At 42.5% G+C, this 22,730-nt stretch overlaps 1 protein-coding gene across 1 annotated transcript in view; it reads right to left on the reverse strand.

The window, feature by feature from the left end:
• The window catches only part of nrcama (neuronal cell adhesion molecule a), a gene marked incomplete at both ends in the record, with an annotated part of 69,210 nt that overhangs the window by 36,626 nt on the left and 9,854 nt on the right, over window positions 1–22,730 (reverse strand). Inside the window, 7 exons of the mRNA XM_084331118.1 lie at window positions 3,949–4,096; window positions 5,758–5,924; window positions 12,913–13,024; window positions 13,925–14,068; window positions 16,880–17,011; window positions 18,473–18,657; window positions 20,060–20,171. Coding sequence (XP_084187244.1) covers window positions 3,949–4,096; window positions 5,758–5,924; window positions 12,913–13,024; window positions 13,925–14,068; window positions 16,880–17,011; window positions 18,473–18,657; window positions 20,060–20,171 — 1,000 coding nt within the window. The remainder of the gene's footprint in view (window positions 1–3,948; window positions 4,097–5,757; window positions 5,925–12,912; window positions 13,025–13,924; window positions 14,069–16,879; window positions 17,012–18,472; window positions 18,658–20,059; window positions 20,172–22,730) is intronic.

A 22,730-nucleotide genomic window follows, 5' to 3' on the forward strand; every position in this document is an offset into this window, starting at 1 on the left:
GTTCACTACAACATACTGTATGAAGACACTGACACCTGATCACAGTGTCATCAACACTGTTCACTATAACATACTGTATGAAGACACTGACACCTGATCACAGTGTCATCAACACCGTTCACTACAACATACTGTATGAAGACACTGACACCTGATCACAGTGTCATCAACACCGTTCACTACAACATAATGTATGAAGACACTGACACACCTGATCACAGTGTCATCAACACCGTTCACTACAACATACTGTATGAAGACACTGACACCTGATCACAGTGTCATCAACACTGTTCACTACAACATACTGTATGAAGACACTGACACCTGATCACAGTGTCATCAACACCGTTCACTACAACATACTGTATGAAGACACTGACACCTGATCACAGTGTCATCAACACCGTTCACTACAACATAATGTATGAAGACACTGACACACCTGATCACAGTGTCATCAACACCGTTCACTACAACATACTGTATGAAGACACTGACACCTGATCACAGTGTCATCAACACTGTTCACTACAACATACTGTATGAAGACACTGACACCTGATCACAGTGTCATCAACACCGTTCACTACAACATACTGCATGAAGACACTGACACAGCTAACCTTGTCAAATGAAATACTATTTTTATTGCTGTGTTATTAATCTCAGACCAGAAGATAGATACCAATTTCCTCTCTGTGCGTTCAGTAGAAAGCTATCTGGCTGCAAGCTAATGAATGGAAGTGGATACGGACCAGCTAGCCTAGCATGTTGGCCAAAAACACCTCTCCCAGAGTTTTAAGCTATAGGCTAGTGGTCCGTATATTCTATATCCCAGTGACATCACCGATTGAAGGGTTTTCTCTCTCTGATTTCTAGCTCTAGGAGAGAGTGGTGCGTGTTGTTCACAAATACTGACTGACACAGGGAGAACATGGGTGACTACCGGCGAGGTAGGTACCCATGAGCAAGGGACTTAATCCCCGATTGTTCCAGTAGAGTTGCACAGAAGCCAGGATTACATATTACAGGACTGTGGCTGTACTGAGAGAATATCCCCAAATAAGTATTATTATGTGGAACTGTGTGAGAGTGTGAAGCAGGGTGAGAGTGTGTGTGCCTAATCAACCTTTGGGAGACAACCTGTACAAACTACCTACTTATACACCTGCATATAACACATAACTCTGTAACTCTTAATACCTGTATCAGTGTACATACTGTACTAATACTACAACCATGTGCATACATCTGATTAGCACTATACTCAGTAGTACTAATTCATATATTTTATATCCTGTTTAATCACCTGCACATTGTATATTACTATTGCTATTACTATTGTTACATTTGCACTCTGGTTGGATGCCAAACTTGTTTTTGTTGTACTGTACTGTACTGTACTGTACTGTATAATGACAATACATTAGAATGTAATCTAAACATTAGTGTTTAAAACCCTGTTTAAAGACCCTCGGTTGCCAAATTACAACATCACTTTTAGCTGTATTTGAGCACATTTACATAGTCAACGGGTCCTGTTGCTCAGCCTCACAATGGTGTTGGATAGTAAATGTGTCTATATATGAATGAATGAATTGAATTTGAATTAGGGATGCTCGATATTGTCTTTTTTACAGATACCGATATACCGATATTGTCCAACTCTTAATTTCCGATACCGATATCAACCGATACCGATATATGCAGGGTCCCCCTCCCCCCCCCCCCCCCCAAAAACGGAATAATTTCAGGTAATTAACATTACATATCTCTTGTCGTGTAATTAACACAACATTATGCATACGTTGACAATAAATAAAATAATAATTTGTTCTTACTTGCTTGCCTGGGTAAATAAAGGTTAAATAAATGTTTTTTTATCCACTTTATCTCCCATTTTCTATATTTTCTCCCATCCCAATTTTCATATCGTCCAATTCAACCCTCCCCTGTCTCGAACGTTGTTTCTTGCCTCCCACAAGCCGGCTGCAATGTGGACTAAGGCTGAGGTTACACCTTTCGTATCATCTTCGTATTGTTTTCTTATACGCATCGCCGCGTATCGCCGCGACGTCATGCGCCTCGAGTCACACTTTCGTTTTTTTTTCGTTTTTGTCACCAGAGCACACTGATGTAGTACACTGCCAAAGCAGTAGGTGGCAGTAGGTGGCAAACATGAAGGCAATTTCAACCAATCAGAACGAATGTGCCAATACACTTCCTGGAAGCTCCAGCAAAATGTCAATAAGGCAGGCGCCTATGCCGCGCCACCATCTTGCTCAATGCAGCAATTCTTTTTTCAGCAAAGCCTAATAAAAGTGCAATAAACAAAACGGATACATTCACTGTGTGTTCTGCCTGTCATTTGTTGATGAAACAAAACTAACATCAACACAAGTGACCACCAAGAGCGGATAGTTTAGGCTAAAAAACGATCGGTAGCATTGTAGCATTGTTAGCTGCATGCTAACGTCAATGGAGTATGCCATTATAACAATATAGCATTGTGGCTAGAAGCTAACATTAGCTCACGCTACTTAGCCAGCATCAAAACTGATGATATCGCGAGCTATCAGTAGTTAGATAACATTAGAGACAACGCTGTGTGTATTAAACAAAGGTGAATAGATGACTGGGCCATTTTGTTTAATGCTTCTTAAGTTGAAAGAGGAACTCTGAGCTAACAGGGTCTGAATCCTGATAGCTCACGTTAGCCAGCTGCTCATGCCATCGGTAATGCTAGCAGAATGAATGGATGTAAACTTTATTTAACATATTGCATATGGGTACAATACAATACGGCTCAATACAAACAATTGTTAAGGGAATGCAGACTGTTGTAGCTTGGACTGGGGTCCTTATAACAATAACTTGACAACACATGGTAGCTGAAGCTATTTGGGACACGGAGCTCTGTCCCAAACACACACACACACACACTCTGCTGTCACCGGAAGGGCACGCAGATGGTATCTACTGCGCATGGGCGTTTTCGCAACAACGGCTAGCGTGCTGACTACACGCTGTTTGTCGACTCGTTTTTTTGCGTATCTCCAAACGCAAACACAATTTTGCGTTTCAGCCGTATCCACAAAAAAACGCCAAAAAACGCGTTTCTGTGTAGATAGGACATGAAACGTAGTCAAAAACGTATAAAAAAACGCCAGGAATACACTAGTCTAACCATAGCCTAAGTCATACATAGCACGAGTCCCCTCCGATACTCGAGGTAACAGCAGTCGCATCTTTTCACCTGCGCGGCTCGATCTTTCAGCGTCGAGGGTCTGGGCTCTGGAGGGGCCCCGCCCCCGTCGCTTCTTGATTCTACTGCGCAGGCGCACCAACCGACCTGTAGGAGTCGCTGTCCACAACGCCCGATCCCCACCCTTCAGTTTCCCACCCCGTAATACGGCCAATGTGTATTACTGTGGACGACCAGCTAAACTGAAAGCAATGTGGAGAGCGGGGCTCAAACAGGAGGCATCCTGTTCGAGCCTAGTCTCCAGCATTCGTTGCGAGCGCCTTGCCCACTGCGCCACGTAGCCGCCCCAAGGTTAAATAAATGTAAAAAAATTAATAAAAATTTAAATGTTTTTTTTTTTTTAACCGATACCGATATTTTCTGATATCACATTTTTATGCCAATGTCGGCCGATAATATCGGACATCCCTAATTTGAATGCATTATCTTTCCCCCCTGGCCTCTGAGGTTGATCATGTCACTTTAACGTGGGCCTGGTGGTACCTCTCTGAGGTTGATCATGTCACTTTAACGTGGGCCCGGTGGTACCTCCCCTGGCCTCTGAGGTTGATCATGTCACTGTAACGTGGGCCTGGTGGTACCTCCCCTGGCCTCTGAGGTTGATCATGTCACTTTAATGTGGGCCTGGTGGTACCTCCTCTGAGGTTGATCATGTCACTTTAATGTGGGCCTGGTGGTACCTCTCGTCGTCGGGCAGCTCCCCGCTGTCCTTGAGCCAGGTCATGGTGGGGACCAGCGACGGGTCGTGTTTGACTTTGCACTCGAACACAGCGTCCCGGTTCCTCTCCACCTCCTTGTACTCCGGCTGCTTCAGGATCCGCGTCGGCTCTGGGGGAACGAGACCTCCGTCAGCAGCTCCTTCTTCCAGTCATTCTAGTCGGTATAACCTCCACACTCTACATTAACTACTGAACACTGTCTCTCTACATTAACTACTGAACACTGTCTCTCTACATTAACTACTGAACACTGTCTCTCTACATTAACTACTGCACACTGTCTCTCTACATTAACTACTGAACACTGTCTCTCTACATTAACTACTGAACACTGTCTCTCTACATTAACTACTGAACACTGTCTCTCTACATTAACTACTGAACACTGTCTCTCTACATTAACTACTGAACACTGTCTCTCTACATTAACTACTGAACACTGTCTCTCTACATTAACTACTGAACACTGTCTCTCTACATTAACTACTGAACACTGTCTCTCTACATTAACTACTGAACACTGTCTCTCTACATTAACTACTGAACACTGTCTCTCTACACCAGGGGTGGCCAACCAGTCAGAGATTAAGAGCCACAAAAATTACTGTGGTACCACAAAGAGCCACACCATATACTGTACCAGCGTTTCTCAACCTTGTTTTTCCAGTCACGGCACCCTTCATGTGTTTATAGGTCTCACCCTCTGGCCTCTGAAGTTGCTGATGTCTTTTTTATTTGGGCCTCACAGGGTTAAAAGTACCCTGTGAGACCCACGGTTGCAAAATTACAAAATCACTTTTAGACATTTTAAAAATGTATTTAAAAATATTAAGCACATGTATAGTCAATTGGTCCTGTTGTTCAGCCTCACAATGCTATTTGATAGTAAATGTGTTTATATGTCCCACCCTCTGGCCTCTGAAGTTGCTAATGTATTTTTAATTTGGGCATCACAGGGGTAACCTCTTAAGCCCGAGATATACAGTAAAAGTGTATATTTTCAGCATTACATTCGAATTTCAAAAAACGACCCTACCCAGCTCACACCAGCCCCTGTCAATCATCTGACTTCTGGATTTACTTTTTTATTTCTCTTATTGTTTGGGATTATCTCCCACAAACCTGAACGTTATTGCCATAAAACAGAACGCAGTTAGTTTCTCTACCTTTCTGTGAACGTCTTGCAAAAAACGGTGTTGCAATACGATGAAAAATGGTGGAGAAATTGACATTATAAAAAAGATGGCAGAATTCAGTACTGTATCTACAAAACCTGTTTAATCATCTTCCCTTTATTCATTTGCTTAGATTTTTCAGGTCTGGAAAATTTTAGCATGGTGTTATTCACAGTCAAAGATATAAAATATTTTTTAAATAGAATTGATATTCTCATTTGGTTCATTACAATTTACTCAAGCCTAGTAACAGACACAGTATTTCTGACACTGATCCATAGATGTCCCTAGATTCAGATACCAAGAACATGCAAATGGGCCATTTAAAAAAATATCTGTAAATGTTTATTCTACGTCCTTATGGAATGAGTGACAAAAAAAAATAAAAATTATAATAACTTTTTTTTAATGGATGGAAGAGCCACATATTGACGGGCAAAGAGCCACCCCTGCTCTACACCATATGCCTGGGGTCTCCTGACCTCTGACCCCTAACAAAGATGGAAACTGTGGTTTTCGTATATTCTTACAACTTTTATTGTGGAAACATGGAAAATGCCACAAACACATTGGAGTTTTGGAACACGTATCTGACCTTTGACCTCCAGGTACACGTGGTTCTCCCGGGTGCCCAGGGTGTTGGAGGCGATGCAGGTGTACTTGCCGCTGTTGAGCGGCTGTGCCACGTGGATCTCCAGAGTACCGTTTCCGTGGATCAAGTAGGGATCTCCGTTCAGTATGACGGTCTGACTGTCTTTGAACCTGCAGGGGGGGAGGGGGGGGAGGGGGGGGGTCCGGCAGCGCGTGTCAGATTATTGGTATTTATTACATGGCTTTTCACATTCGCCGAAATGCTTGCTTGTGATTGGTCAATAGCGCGCATCAGAGGTCCGTTATCAGACAATAATGACCGCTGTGGAACAATAATGACCGCTGTGCGCAGCTGTTCGCAATCAAGCCCACTGACATCAGTGCAATCAGACACTGCCGGCTGCTGGGGAAGCTGCCAGCGATGACAGGGCGGAGCGACGAGCGGAGCCAGAACTAGTGTTGCGAGTCGATGTAAAATGAATTAGGTATATTGTTAGTAAGTTAGCCATGTAATAAGCGGGATAATGTATAGCTATACTCGATCATTGTCGCAAAATATTTTACCTTCACTGACGTTTAAAACACTTTGCCGAGGCGGCTCTGTATTTTGCGACAATGACCTCGTAGCTATACATTATCCCTTACATAGACCACAATGTCCAGACAGTGATGTGTTACATTATACAGAGAGGAAAATCCAAGAGTAGTGTGGACACGTAGTGCATCACTCTGACATCTCCTTCACACTCGCCCACAACTCTAGGGATAGGAAGCCAGGGTTCGCACAAGGTCCTTGAAGTGCTTAAAGTGCTTGATAAAAAAAAAGATAAAACCAAGGCCTGGAATTCCTTGAAAACAGGCAATTTTTTAACAAGGTGCTTAAAAAGTATTTGAAATTCAAATCAACCATTTGCATTGAAAATGTTGTTCATTCATAATAAAATTGTTCTGAATCAAGAATTTTTAATTTTAAGTGTAACTAATTGTCGGAATTTTTTATTTAAAAAAAAACGTAAACAATGACATCCATAACACAACAATGCACTAACATGGGCCCCTGCGTTCAGCCTCCCAGACCCCCATAAGAGGGACCTCCCCTCCCGCCATCCACCCCCAGAAACAGGGCTCCCCCACATCCCAGGTCCGTCCCACGCGGGGCCGAGCACTCAGCGACACGGGTCCCTTGAATTTAATTGGGACCGATACTCCCCCCCACCGAGCCAAGCCCACTACCTCCCATGTCACAGAGAGCCCCACTCCACGCACACCTACCCCACAACACACAAGACCCCACCGGGCAAAGCTCAGCCGCTCTGACCCCCATAAGAGAAACCCCTCCCTCCCGCCCTCCTCCCCGAGAAAACAGAGCACCCCCATATTCTGGTCCACTATGCGCGGAGCCGAGCACCCAGAGCCCCCACCCGCCCCCGCCCGACTCCCAGGTCCCCGGTCCACGAGAACCCCAAGCCCAGGCCCGCAGAAGGCCAAAGCCCCACGCCTCAATGGCCCCCTGACCACCCGCGACCCCAAGCCCGGTGTCCCCCCGGCCCGGCGACCAGACCACCCAGGCCACGGCGGCCGAGGGCCCCAGGAAACCCCACCCCACCCATACCGATCCCACAACATCAAGACCCCCCTCTCCCGGGTCGAACCGCCGGAACGATGGCCCCTCCCCCCGACATTCCCCCCCACTGAACTCAGCCTGCCCACCTCTGTACCTCCCATGTCACCGATATCACTATATACATTTATGCTAACATGACTTAAAACAACACAATAAGAAAAAATGTAATGAAGATAAAATAAGCTAGCACTTTTTGCCCCGGTTGGCGTTTTGGAGGGGAATCAGCTCTCCTATTGGAGAACCCCCCCCTAGTGACGGAGATACCCCCAATGGAGATTCTCCAAGCCTCTCTTCATGTCCAACATTTTTTAATTCTTGTCCTTCACAAATGTCCATGTGCACATTTAAAGCAACTGCTATTCTAACATAACTCAGATTCTAACATAACTCAAAGAAAAAGGGCAACATTTGGCGCTCCCATGGTGTTAGAGGATCTTAGTCGTATCCCTCTGTTCCCCGTTGGAAGGGTGAGGAGTAATGGCTCTCCTAGTGAGAGGGCTCCCCCTAGTGGCGAAGTGCGCACTATATCAGTCCAACATTCATTCTGTGGATGGCCTCAGAGCTCCCGGTCAATGTTCTGAATTTGTCTTTCTTATGCCCATGTTCATTTGTATTGTGTGTCACGTGTAATCCTGTAGTTCCTTCATACCAGTCCATCGTGTATTATTCCCCAATATGTTTCCTAATCAGTGTGTCCCTTTTTTTAAATAAATTTCTAATTGTTTGTCTATAACATGTGTATTGTAAATCATAGTGTTAATTATTCTAAATTCTGGTGTTCTAGTTTTATACTACTTGGGGTAACTGTTCTATTATCTTTCCTCTGTTGTATCTATTCTCATCCCCAGGTCCCCCGTGTGTATGTTTGTATTTGGTACTCTTCCACGTTGATTTTGTCTTGTATCTTTCCTTGGATCACTGTGTCCCTTCATGCCCCTTTCTTGTGTCCCTTTGTAGTTCTTCATAGTTGATCTGCTTTGAATCGGTTCAGGTCCCCTCTTTTCCTCCTCCCGTCCTCCTCTCCTCGTCCTCGTCTCTCGGTTCTGGTCCACCTGCGCGCCCTCTCCATCCTCTGCGTTAGCGTAGGCCTCTCTCCTTCCCCTCCCGGCACCTTCCATCCTCTCCGCCCCGTGTCCCTCACCGCCTCCTGCACGTTGTTGGGACCTGGTTCCTTTCTTTTTCTGAATTTTCTTTATTTCTACATAGCTCCGACGCTTCATTGCCACCTCTGTTGGATTTTTCAGTGTTACATTGTATGCTCCGCATTGCTCCTAATCCAATCTGCGTTGTGGCCTGGTTAGCCTCTATGTTAGCTTGTAAGCTAGTTTGTATGTTAGCCTGTAGCTTCTCTGCATTGACATTCAGCGTCCCGCTAGCTTGTTCTACCTGCTGCATCATTGCCTCGTGTTGAGTCTTTTCCATCAGTGTATTTACTTCATCTGGAGTTGCTTTTCATTTATTTGTCCTCGTGTTCATTCTTCCTTCTTTCTTTTGTCCTCGAATCTTCACTTTTTATTTAGTTTTGAATAGTTTTACTTCCTTTTTTTGATATTCATTGACCGGGAGCTCTTTCATGTGGCTGCTCACCAGAACGTCGCAAACCGGAAGTCCTCCGGAAATTGGTTTTAAGCCATAAATATTGGATCCGATTTTTTTTCTATAAAAAAACAACATTTAACACTTTGGATGCCACGCCCGAGATTTCTCGGGTTTACCCCCCGTCCGTTGAATGCCCATCACGAGATTTCTCTTTTTTTTTTTTTTTTTTTATTATCGATCTGAAATCATATTGCATCAAGCGAGCCTACCGTTGGAGATCCAGGCACCGCCGGCGCTCAGATGTGAAAAAAGCGCCCCCCTATCGTCTCCCAGATGGTAAATCACCCTTTTGGATTGGACTCAATGAAAGTGAATGGGAGAACGGATTTCTGACTCCACACTTTACTTCTCACTGATGCAGCCAGGGTTACCAGAGTTAATTCTGGAACCTTGGTGCCACGGCGAATAAGTGTTCTACTGTACACACGGTGGATCAATACAATTATCGATTTTTTCGAATGGCGATCGGAAATTGGAATAAACCATTTGGATACCATCTGACCTCAGGTAAGGAATCTATGTTATCAGTCTTAGGATAATCAGACTCGTTTTCACGGAGATATAAGCGTTTCCACTATATGTGATATAGCTGTTTTGACTGTAAAAGCCATCAGGAAATAAGAGCAGCGATTATCAGCGTGCGGCACGAGTGTGCGTGCGCACACATATACTATCGATCATCTAGCGTTTATTTGAAAACGATTCATAAATAGGCTGACAAATGACAACGTTCTGGAATATTCCAGTAAAAGACGATTATCATCATAGGGTTGTTTTTTTCCACGAAAACGAGTGATTTTCAAAATGCTATCAAACGGAAATGAAGCGATAAAAAAACAATCTGCCTTGACAATGTTGACTGGAAAATGAGTTTTTAATAAGCGATGGGCAGATTAGACACATAGCCATAATTTAAAACATAGATTAGGCGATATTAAGTTAACATTGGAGTGGGTTTGGGCATCAAGGGGGTAAAAAGGAAAACACGGCGTGGCATCCAAAGTGTTAAAAGTGAATTGTATCCCTTTAAATTCCCTTTTAAAATGAAAAATAGCGCTTGGAAAAGTCCTTGAAAGTCCTTGAATTGCATGTTGCAATGAACGAATGAATGAATAGTTTATTTTCTGTCTTTGTTTACAACAAATCAAAAACACAGTTGTGTGGACTTACAAAAAGAAAACGAATCACAAATGTACATATTCAAAGTAAGCTCACGCACAAAATCCAAACTCAAAGTATCCTTTACAATTCTTAAAAACTAAATATATTTTAATATAAAAAAATAAACGTAAAATATGCTGCAAGATATATTTTTAGAAAAAGCAATGTCTGTGGGAACCCTGGGACGCAGGAGGACAGAGTACTTCTACTACAGCAGTGTGTGTCAATGCAACTTTGAGGTACACTGAAGCACGTTGCACGTTCAGACACTGAGACCAGGGCCCTCATTTATCAACAACTCTTAGAAAGTGTTCTATCTTTGTTCTTAAGCACATAATTTAGAATGTGTGTACGCACAAAAAAAACTGGATTTATCACACGTGCGTACACAGGTCGTACGCACACCTGTCTTGATAAATATCACTTTGATCCTACGCTGCAGCTCGTGCACAGTTTTATGTATTTGCATACCAGAACCGCCCCGATTATCCATATATGGTAATGGCACACCCCCATGGGATGTGAAATAATGGACTGACCCGAGCGAACTCTGAGAGATTGTTCACAGAGGTGCTGCCTAACCAAGAAGACACAACCCGTATGGGATAATAAATAAAATGCTGGCGGACTTGTACATGGTGATGTCAGATATCAACGACTCCCTTAAGACCATTGCTGCAATTCTGCCTGCACAGCTCAAAATACTAATAAAGACCGTTCGTTAACCACTGTTTGTGTGGCGCGTTGCTGTGTCATTATTATAACCATGCTGGAATATGGATTGGCTACCGGGTATAATATGATGTGTGTAGAGGCATATGATACAATCTATTTTGTTGTCGGTATTAGGTAGCCTATATGAATTACATATAATAGCAGCCAGCCCATAGCCTACATTATGCAACAGTAACTTGCGCATATATAATAGCACATGACACAGCCCTGCAAACCCTGCACAATAAACTAACTTGATCATTAATCTAGCTGTTGAAAACATTAAATAATATGTATAGGCTATAGGCCGTCGCTTTGCATTAATTCTCAAATGGCATTTAATGGCTATCCGACTCCTCGCTATATCCTCGCGGACGGACCAGTATACCTTATATCATATCATATTCATATTCATATCATAGTTTACTCTATCAGCCCACCCAGCATGTAATACGTTCTTTGTTAGAACTCAACTCGTTATTATTTTGCGGATAGATTGCAGAAATATGGGAACGTTTTGATTTAGGCTTTGACATTGTAAAACTAAATAAGTGAAATTCTGTAAGCAGAATACAAGTCATGATATCACCCACACGATAATGATCTGTGTCCAGAGCATGTATGCTTTTCATTCATTTAAGACACATTTATTGCAAGGGTTTTGTAATACACATACACCCTCTGTTCTCATTGCAATGCGTTTTTTATTCTTTCTTATACAGTAGGAAGGGGGAAGAACACTATATCGTGGGTGTTCATATGACTTGTATTCTGCTTACAGCTTCGAAATTCCACTTGTTTCGTTTAACGTAAAGCCTTTTAAATATAATCAAAACGTTCCTGTGTTTCTGCGGTCTGTGCGCAAAATAATAACGAGTTCAGTTACGCGGAGCGCAGTCAGTCAGTACACCCCGTATATTCCGATAACGCTATAAACCATGCTGCATTCATTCGGAGAGAAAGACCTATTATTCCAAATGCTATTTATAGGGTTTTGACCATAATTACACTACTGTTGCTATTTTACAATGAACTATAGTGAATTACGGTTCATACAGAACACGCCAGTGTTGAAACTAATGCACAGAAGCTTATTTCCGTGTTGTAATAATATATTCTACCAACGAGCGCCAGCTACGCATGCTCCGAGCTGTGCGTAGATATACGGACAAAGTCAAGCACAAGTTCAAATTGATAAGTCCCACACTTTGCTTAGAAATGATCGTACGCAGGGGTTACGCACATATCTGTGCGTACGCAACGTTGATAAATGAGGGCCCTGGACTGGGCAACGAACAGATCATCATTGATCGTCTCACCTGTGTTGTCATATTGTGGAATGTTTTGATATTGTAACTCCTTACAGACAATTCCATTGCCTTCATTAATTCATATGAAGTCATTTAATCACGAAATGACTTCTGAAATATTTGGGATTCTGTACCACATTTTCCCATTACCATTCAGTCCAAATATGACGTACAAATCAATGTGTCGTGATTATCAATATCGAGATTCAAGATTCAAGAGTTTTATTTGTCACATACATACACGAGACATGCAGTGAAATGTACAGTAGGTGGCCATGTCCGCCTGGATTGTGCAAAAATACAAATAACATAAAATAGAATAGACATGATAAAAAAGTTAAAAGAAATAAAGGTAATGAGTATTGAGTATGAGTGTGAGTATAATATACAAATATACAGTTCAGACTATTGCGGTCGTTTTATTTATTTTATTTTTTTTTACCTTTTTGTAGTGTATTTGTATGTGGGGTGTGTGAGAGAGTGTGTGCTTGTGTGTGGAGAGATCAGTATTGAGTGTTCTGATGGCCTGGGGGGGAAGAAGAAGCTGAGCCTGAGTCTCTCTGTTTTTGCTGCATGAATGCGGAGGCGCTTGCCTGACCGCAGCAGCTTGAACAGACTTTTGTTGGGGTGATGATGAGGGTCCTTCATTAATCTGCAGTATTATAAAGCTATATACCTGAGTAGATATCGTGATTGATCAGTATCAAAAGATTCCTTTATGAATATCGTGACTATGGTGTCTCCAACTCACCATGTGATGGTTGGTATTGGGGAACCGAAGGAGGCACAGTCCAGCAGGGCGGGGCTGTTGGTGATGACCTGGTACACGTTGTCGGGCGGCGTCAGAACCCTCGGTGGCTCAGCTGAGGGAGAGAGCACGACGTTATCTCTAACATTCAACTGTTACGTAGACAGGACGTAGACAAGTGCTTTTTACATGCAATAGTTGCTTTATTTTTGCAATGGTTACTGTCTGTGTGTACTAGGGCTGACCCCGACTAGTCCAATAGTCGACTAATCGATCGAAAGGAGCCGTAGTCGACTGCCAACCTCTTAGTCGAATGCCAATTATTTTTTATAATAATACTTTTTACTAGGGATGCTCGATATTGGCTTCTTTACCGATACCGATATACCGATATTGTCCAACTCTTAATTTCCTATACCGATATCAACCGATACCGATATATGCAGGGTTCCTCCCCCCCCCCCCCCCCCCCCCCCAAAAACTTAATAATTTCAGGTAATTAACATTACATATCTCTTGTTGTGGAATTAACACAACATTATGCATACTTTTGACAATAAATAAAATCAGAATTTGTTCTTACTTGCTTGCCTGGGTAAATAAAGGTTATAGAAATGTAAAAAAAATTGAAAAAAGATTTTCCGATATCACATTTTAATACCAATATCGTCCGATAATATCGGACATCCCTACTTTTTTTGGATCATTCGTTCCATCAGCTAATTTTGGCCAATCAAAGTTGACTATACAACTCCTTAGTCAGGGACAGGCCTAGTGCGTACTATGTGTTAATGTTTCTGGTAAATACTTGTATGTGTTACACTCGTGGTTGATTATGCTAACATACACTACTATGCAAAAGAACTGAACTCAAAATCAACTCAAAAAGTGCCAAATGAAACATCCTAACAAAAAAAACTAAAAATAAATATACTGTATAATATATAAAAATTATATATATTACTAGACAACTCGAGGAACAATACGTTTTACCCATATTTCCAAGGGAACTCACCAAGCACATTGACAAAGGCATTGGCCAGCAGGTAGCCAAACTCGTTGGACACGTTACACTGGTAGACGGCGCTGGTCCCCGTCATCACGTCACTCAGAACCACCGTGTCCCCTTCCACCGTCCGGCTGGGGTCCTTCGGTGCGTCTGTCCAGGGACCACAGGGTTAGATATATCATGTGACCTTCTGGGTTCTCTAGCTGTTGCCTGTCACTTGTCTCCCCTGTCACTGTCCCCCTGTCACTTAACAATTTTGCACCATCGTACATTTCCGATCTCCTGTCCTTTTATGTCCCCTCACGAGCCCTAAGGTCCTCCACAGCTGGTCTTTTAATTGTTCCTGGGGTGCCCCAAAGGCAAATTGGGGCATCTGCTTTTAAATTCTATGCACCACAGCTGTGGAACACAATCCCAAAAAATATTAGAGAGGCTGGCTCAGTGGACATTTTTAAACGACAGTTGAAAACATACCTTTTTAATATTGCTTTTAATTAGCAACTCTTTTTATAATTTTTCTTTAAATACTTGATTTTATCCATTTTCTTTACTTGTGATTTTGACTGTGTGGTTGTTCTTTTGTTATTATTCATTGTTTTATCCTTCTTTTATCATGTAATGTGAAGCACTTTGAGCTGCATCTTGCTATATATATAAAGTTATTATTATTATTATTATTATTATTATTATTATTATTATTATTATTATTATTATTATTATTATTATTATTATTATTATTATTATTATTATTATTATTATTATTATTATTATTATTATTATTATTATTATTATTTATTATTATTATTATTATATTATTATTATTATTATTATTATTATTATTATTATTATTATTATTATTATTATTATTATTATTATTATTATTATTATTATTATTATTATTATTAGTAGTATTATTATTATTATTATTATTATTATTATTATTATTATTATTATTATTATTATTATTATTATTATTATTATTATTATTATTATTATTATTATTATTATGGTCTGGGGTCCCTGATTGGCTGTCACTGTGGTGCGTGTGGTATGCTTGGTATGTGGACCTACTTAACCCCTGTCTCTCTGTGTTCTAGTCGTCGGCCCTTCACTTTCCCACCAACGCGGTACACGGCGGTACCACTGGACATTGGACTTTGCAGTGCTTCGTGTCATTCCTATGACCTACAGTGTGTTACTATTAGTATTTTCTCTAGGTGTACTGTTCTTTCATTAAAAAGAGAACCACTGTTAACGAGCAAAACCTATCTCTGCCTGTTTATTCCTCCACAACTGGGACCTTACCTGCTCTGCCGTAACAGATATACAGTGTCATTACACACACTAACCATCCACCTGCTTTACATATGATACAATGTCCATACTCATAGCATGGGAGGAAATCGCCATGCGTGTTCTGGTTATGTATATAATATATATATACTCCAAGCCCTCCCAGAGAACAGTCGCATTTCTTTCCCTCTCCCAGACCTCTCCAAGGCCATCCCCACCCCCCCCCTGCTGCCGTCTCATCGCCTCCTACAGCTGTCTGACTGCCGTGTGGATCCTCGCCTCTCATCGCTTCATACCTCCCTGGAACCGTCCAGCGGTGTTGACTAAAGAAAGACCCTTTTTTTCAACAGAATCAACTCAACTTTCAACCGCAATATGGATCTAATAAGCTGGGCATTTACAGCGATTGATAGCATATTTTCCACGAGGAAGCAGGATGCGGCTGATCCGCTCTGTCCACTCTGGAGTTTTCAGTCAGGCTACACGATCGATACTTATGGGAAATGGACCTCAATCTGTTTCTATCCTCTGGAAATCAATGATGTTGAGGATACTATCTACTAATATTCATGGTGATCGGAATGGGTGCGATCAGCATATGGATCTGGTACTGCTTTAACTTAATTCGGAGAAAGGTAGATCATTTGGCTGTGGATATGGCCAGGATTGAAACCAACCAGGTGGAACTGTATAAGAAGATCGCTGTCTATAATACTAAGGAACAATTGAGCTCTAAGACCATGCTGGAGAGAATCGAGATCTACCACTCTGACGAACAATCGAGCTCGAGGGCTATTCTTGAGAGACTCGTTGCCTACCACGCAGATTAATAGTCGAGATCACAGGCCATTTTAGACATCACGAAGGAAATTAGGGTCGTGATATATGATTAAACTAAATTGGAGCAGCATTTTGCAGCAATTTGGTCAGGCTGCAGGCTGCATCCCCCCCCCCCCCCCCCCCCCTCCATCTCCGTCTGCTGTGAAACCAAGGTCGAGGTCAAGACGGGAGTAAGGCGTTCAGTGGAGCCGTGCCAGGAACGGATCCTCCCGAAGAAAAGCAGAGCTGTCTGGAGTAGATAAGATTGATGACAGGCCCCCCCCCAACCCCGAATCCCTACCCAAACCCCCCCTCCCGCGTGTACGCCTGGCGCCGATGACGGCAGCCAACTTGTATGCACGCTGGAGGGGGGAGCCTAAGACTGTCTCATCACCAAAGCCCCCGATCCCCCTGTCCCTGCCCCTCCCCGCTGGACAATCTTTCCACCCTCCCTCCCGCCACCTGGCGCGACGACACTTTGTTTAATCACTTTGTTGTTGTTGCAGCCGACTATCGCATATGGTGTCTCAGGCTTTCTGTAGTCGACATGTGTCAACAAATGTACATGTCTGTTTGAATTTATGTTGTGCTGTTGTTACTGTAACATTTTTATGATTGTGATATGATGGTGTTAATGAGACGATGAGCTGTATGTGTGTGTCACTGGAATTTCCCCAAGGGGATCAATAAAGGAATATCTTATCTTATCTTATATATAATATATTATATATATATCAATGGGCCCAAATCCAAACCTGGGACAAGAATGGAATAGTTCACTAAACGTGTATCTTTCTTCTAGTTCATGGCTAGTCATGTGTACTAGTCACGTTCCTCCGTGTCACTCACTCTCTATGGGCACCCCGTTGACGGACCAGCTGACCGCGGGCTTGGGATACCCGTGGGCCCGGCAGGTCAGGATGCCCGTCTCCTTGGGCGCCAGGATGAGGTTCCTGGGGGCGCTGATCCAGAAGGGAGCCGCTGCGGAGAGGAGGGTGGGAGACAGGAGGAGAAGAAGATGACAGAAGGCAAGAGGGCGGCAGGTACTGGAAGAAGAAGAAGTGAGAAGTAGGAGCATCAAAAGAAAACACAAGAATTCTCGATTTCTCGTTTATTATTAGGCTATGCCTGCTTTTATTGATGATACGTAGAAATGTTTCACTTATTTTACTGCTGTTTTGCATCTATCATCATAAACAATAAGATTGAAACGGCACGATTCCCAATACAAGAGGGGCCTCGGACCCTGGAGGGGGTGGGTCCTGTGCAGGAGCCGCAATAGCCCTTTACTATCACACAACCGACGGCGATGCTCCATCATTAGCATCATTAGCTCCGCATTTGCGGAGCTAATGATGCTAATGATGGAGCATCGCCGTCGGTTGTGTAATAGTAAAGGGCTAACCTTCTGTCGCGTGGCAGTGATTAATGACAGAAATCTATTACACATATTCCGGGAGGTTTTAATATCAATTATCTGCTCATTTTATGCCGTCTATAAGTATGCCAATCTTATGCTAATTGTATGCCTATATGTCTATTTTATGTTTACATCACTGCTGTGAAGCTGCAATTCATGTATCAAAGGTGCTATACAAATAAAGTGTATTATTATTATTATTATTATATTATTATAATTTCTCGGTTGCTTAAAGGAAAACTCCAACATTTTGGGAAATTAGCTTATTTTCCATCTACCCTGGAGTTAGACAAGCAGATATTATACCCTTTTCTTCTCTGTGCGTGCATTAAGCTTAGGGAACAGCCGCAACGTTAGCCTATAGCTATATTATGTTTTGCATATATTTTTTGTATATTTGTGTATATATATATATTTGTTTTGTAAGGTTTTAAATTAGTAAGAAATTGCATTAATTTTGAGGGGTAGGATTAAATAAGTGTATACTTCTTCCTACTCCTTTTCGAACATGTACATTTAGTATTCCTTTTTATTGCTAGAGATTAATGATTTGTTTTTGTTTGTATTTACATGTTCGAAATAAAGATACAAAAAAATTAGGGATGTCCGATATTATCGGCCTACCGATATTATCGGCTGATATTGGCATTAAAATGTGATATCGGAAAATATCGGTATCGGTTTAAAAAAAAATAACAAATTTTATTTTAAATTTTTTTATATTTCTATAACCTTTATTTACCCAGGCAAGCAAGTAAGAACAAATTCTGATTTTATTTATTGTTAAAGTATGCATAATGTTGTGTTAATTCCACAACAAGAGATATGTAATATTATTATCTGAAATTATTACGTTTTTTGGGGGGGGGGAACCCTGCATATATCGGTATCGGTTGATATCGGTTGATATCGGTAGCGGAAATTAAGAGTTGGACAATATCGGTATATCGGTATCGGTAAAAAAGTCAATATCGAGCATCCCTAAAAAAAGCCATCCGGTGGACACCAGCCGCACCACACACCTTTGACGGTGACGGTGATGATGTGGTGCACCGTGCCCAGGTGGTTCTTGGCCATGCAGCGGTAGTCTCCGGAGTCAGCCTCCGTCACGTCGGCAATCTTCAGGGTCTTCTTGAAGTTGTGGAAGGACAGCCTGTCGTTGGGCAGGTCTCCGCTCTCCTTACGCCACGAGATCTCTGGAGTCGGCCTGGCGTCGGACGGAGAGGGAATGTGGGTGTTTGGGATTTATACTGTGTGTATGTGGCCCCTGTGCTACCTTTAAGCCCTTCCCATAGTCGAGCGGACCGTACACGGAGCAGACTCCCGCGAGCTCAAAGCTGACCCAAAGGGTACTCAAAGCGGACCCAAAGCAGAGTCCAAGTGCGAAGCTCCTATTTTCTGACGCGCGGACGTCCGCGGCGCCCACTTGGTGTCACACAAACTGGCGCGAGGTGTAAACTGGTGTAAACTGGCGCGAGACATGTAGGAAATTGGTCCGCGGAGATCCGCTCGACTATGAAAGCTCAAAGAGTCCAGTGGACCTCCGCAGAGTCCAGTCCGTGTACTGACAGTCCGCTCGACTATGGGAGCACCTTTAGTACCTGTGAGCTGGTCCATCCTCTGGTCTGTCTGAGTGCTTTTTTAATGGTTTGTTTAAATAAAAAATCGATTGAAAATGTCTGTGTGTGTGTGTTCAAGTTCAAGTTTCAAGTGTCAAGTTTGTTTATTATTTGTCACAACAGAATACAGAATACTTTATGATGAAATGCGTGTTTCTGTATAAGCCCCTGAGAGTGTGCTACATACAGTAAAAAAAAGTTATTAAGAAGTAAGTAAAAAGTAAGTAAAGGAATGTTCAGTCAATATACATATATATACAATACAGAGTCAAATGAGTAGGCCTGTGCATGCAAAATGTGTGTGTGTGTGTGCATGCGCACGTGAGTGTAGTATGAGAGACGCATTTGTCTTTAACCAGATGCGGCCTCCTGCTTTGGGTCAAATCTCTTTTGAAAAACAAACAAACAAACAAAAACACAAACAAACAACAACAACAACAACAGACTACCTAGTCCCCCGCACCAGACTAAAAAAGAGAGGCGATCGCTCCTTCAAGGCCGTAGCCCCCAAACTATGGAACCAGCTTCCCCTGGAGATTCGATCTGCCCCTACGCTGGAGACATTTAAGGCCCGTTTAAAAACCCGCTTTTATTCCCTAGCCTTCGATTAATCCTGATTCTCGGACACCCTAACCCACACACTCCCATGCAATTTTATCCTGCCCCCTCCCTCTTGTATCTCTTCTTGTGCTCCTCTGTCCCCGGTGTGCTATACTGTACTTTGTGCTCCCCTATCCGCTTGTCCTATTTTTTGAATGTACTGTCCTGTCCTGTTGTGCTTTTTTGTATTTGTGTATTTTATAGGACATTGATTTTATGCTTTGACTGTACTGTACAGCACTTTGGTTGGCTCTCGAGCTTTTAAATGTGCTCTATAAATAAATTACTTGACTTGACTACCTTTTCGCTAAAAGAGGTCCCTGGTAAAAAACAACAACAAAGATTCAATGAAAAAATTCCCAAATCCAGTTGGATGGCTACTGTACTCACAGGCCCTCGGCGATGCACTCCAGCTCCAGAACCTGTCCGATCAGAACCATCTCAGTGCTGCTGGCGCCGGGCGGCTTCATGAAGACGGGCCGACGGTCTCCGGATGGACTGTCTGGACAGAACACAGCACCAGGTCAGATCCCCAACACAACATTACACTTGTTTTTTTGCCAATATTATGTTTTCCCCCAATGATCCCAAACAGAAGATTACTGTTATTCAAGTACAGTTATGGTTAAGGAACGCTGGTATGGCTTATTTGGCAATAATATTTGGTACAGGTCCCTTTTCAGAGGGAACGTTGTAGCAGGGATGTCGTCGTTACATAGTGTCCTGTAGGGCTGACCCCCTATTAGTCGATTAGTCGACTAATCGGTCGAAACAAACAATAACACGATGTAACAACCATCAAATGCACTCACAGCACACACATCCACACGCACACACTCACTTTAAACAAACAACTCACTGCAGCACCCACTTTACCCACTTTAGAACACCTAAACACACTTTATATTTATTGGTAAAGAATTTGCACTACAACCCATACCTCATTACACCTTACTGTAAATTGTACCTAAATTGTACCTCATCCCATTTCTGCTTTGCACTGTATAGTATATTGTATATTATTACATGGTGTTTTAACATTCGCCGAAATGCTTGATTGTGATTGGTCAATAGCCCCCGACAGCGGTGAATTATTTTTCGATAACCACCGGTGATTATTGTTTTTCGCAGCTGGAGTAATCAAGCCCCACTGACACACACTGTTTCAGTGCAATTAGACACACCTGCCGGGCTGCCGGCGATAATAATAATCACTTTATTTGGGCTGACAGAGCCACAGAACAACTGCGCCTGCGTTTGATCTCGTCTTGTCGATTTTGTAAAATGAATTAGGTATATTGTTAGTAAGTTAGCTATGTAATAAGCTGGATAATGTATAGCTATACTCGGTCATCATCGCAAAATAATTGACCTTCACTGACGTTTAAAACACCTCGCCGAGGCGCCTCGGTATTTTAAACTCTGTGTCGGTCAATTATTTTGTGACAATGACCTCGTCCCTATCCCTTACTTATTATATTGTATAGTATATTGTATGGTAACTCAGTTACTTCTACTCTGCATTGAACATTGTATATATGTACAGACTGAACACTTGTGTCTACGTACTTGACTTCTATTTTATACCTGCTATACTTATTTTATACTTATCTATTTTTGTCTAGCACAGTCTCTGGAGCGTAACAGAAAGAAGCATTTTGTATAAAAGTATTCTGTACTTCTGTATGACAACTAATAAAGAAACTTGAAACTTGAAACTTGAAAGGAGCCATAGTCGACTGCCAACCTCTTAGTCAAGAAAAGAATATATATAATTTTATTTAAATTTTTTTTTTAAATGTATCATTCTTTCCAAAAGAAAAGAGGCCTAGAAGCGTGGCTAACGCTAATGGCACGCATACCAGAGGCTAACTGCCTAAGAAAACAGGCACAGAGGCACTGAAAGAGGATTTCACCATCTAATGAACACACTAGACTAGACAAATATCAAGATGTATCCATCAGTGGACCAATTGCATGCTTTTGCAGAGGACAAGAAGCCTTCAGTCGACTCCTTCAGACATTAAGCACATTTCTTTTTTTTGTTGTCGACTAATAGTCGACTAACGGCAAATTTTGGCCAATCATAGTCGACTATCCAAATCCTTAGTCGGGGAGAGCCCTATAGTGTCCTGTAAGAAACGTTCACAGCCAATGGAGATCACAAGGGAGCTAATAATGAACCATACCCATACATACCTAAAGTAAAGGAACTTGTGCAATGAAATAAATCCTTGTAAGTGGCCTAGGGGAGTTTTGGCTAAAAGTGGAAAGTTAACTTCCTGTTACATACTGTAGGCCTATACTGATAGAAATGATAACATAGCTGTGAACATTGTAAACTTGAGAATGTAGCCTTACGTGTTGCTCTATATTTTCTGTGCTCACACTGCTTGGTGAATGTAGAGACAGAGTATCATCTCATATCACATCATCTCATATTTGAATGTATTGTATTGTAGTGAGTGCAGCAGGGGGCAGCTGGGGCTCGAACCTGCGGGTCGCCCCCCAGACCACAGGCGCCAGACAGAGCTAACCAGTCAACTAAAAGGTATGACCCGTTAGCCAAGGGCTAGCGAGTCTAGGCATCCGTGGATGTTACACTACAGTACACCCCCCCCCCCCCCCCCTCACACTGACTCCCCCTCCATCCCACTTCTGACACCATTCAATGTAGCGAATTCAGGGAGCAGCCGGGAATGGAACCCAGCTCGCTCAGTACCACAACATCGCTAACCACGAATAGCTGGTGTCCAAAATCTGGTGCACGACGAGTGGAATAAGAAATGCTTTGACCGCCGGTATCAGTGACTTCATAGACGAGGAGAATAAAACGGAGGACGATGTCACCGTCTATTATTTTTCACATTCACTTGAACGGCTCGCCTCGCGGGCCTGTGTGTGTTCAGTGAGACATCCTGGGGAGGGGGGTAGTGGTCTGTCGCTGTTGTTGCTATGACGACTTGCGGTCCCTCACTCGGAACCCACCGCCCCCCCGGGAGGTTCTCTTCAGATCGTTCTAGCGTCCTGTTAACAGTTTTTTGCTGTTGGCTATTCGTTA

Source organism: Notolepis coatsorum, assembly GCF_963971535.1.
Source record: "Notolepis coatsorum genome assembly, chromosome: 15".
Lineage (NCBI taxonomy): Eukaryota > Metazoa > Chordata > Actinopteri > Aulopiformes > Paralepididae > Notolepis > Notolepis coatsorum.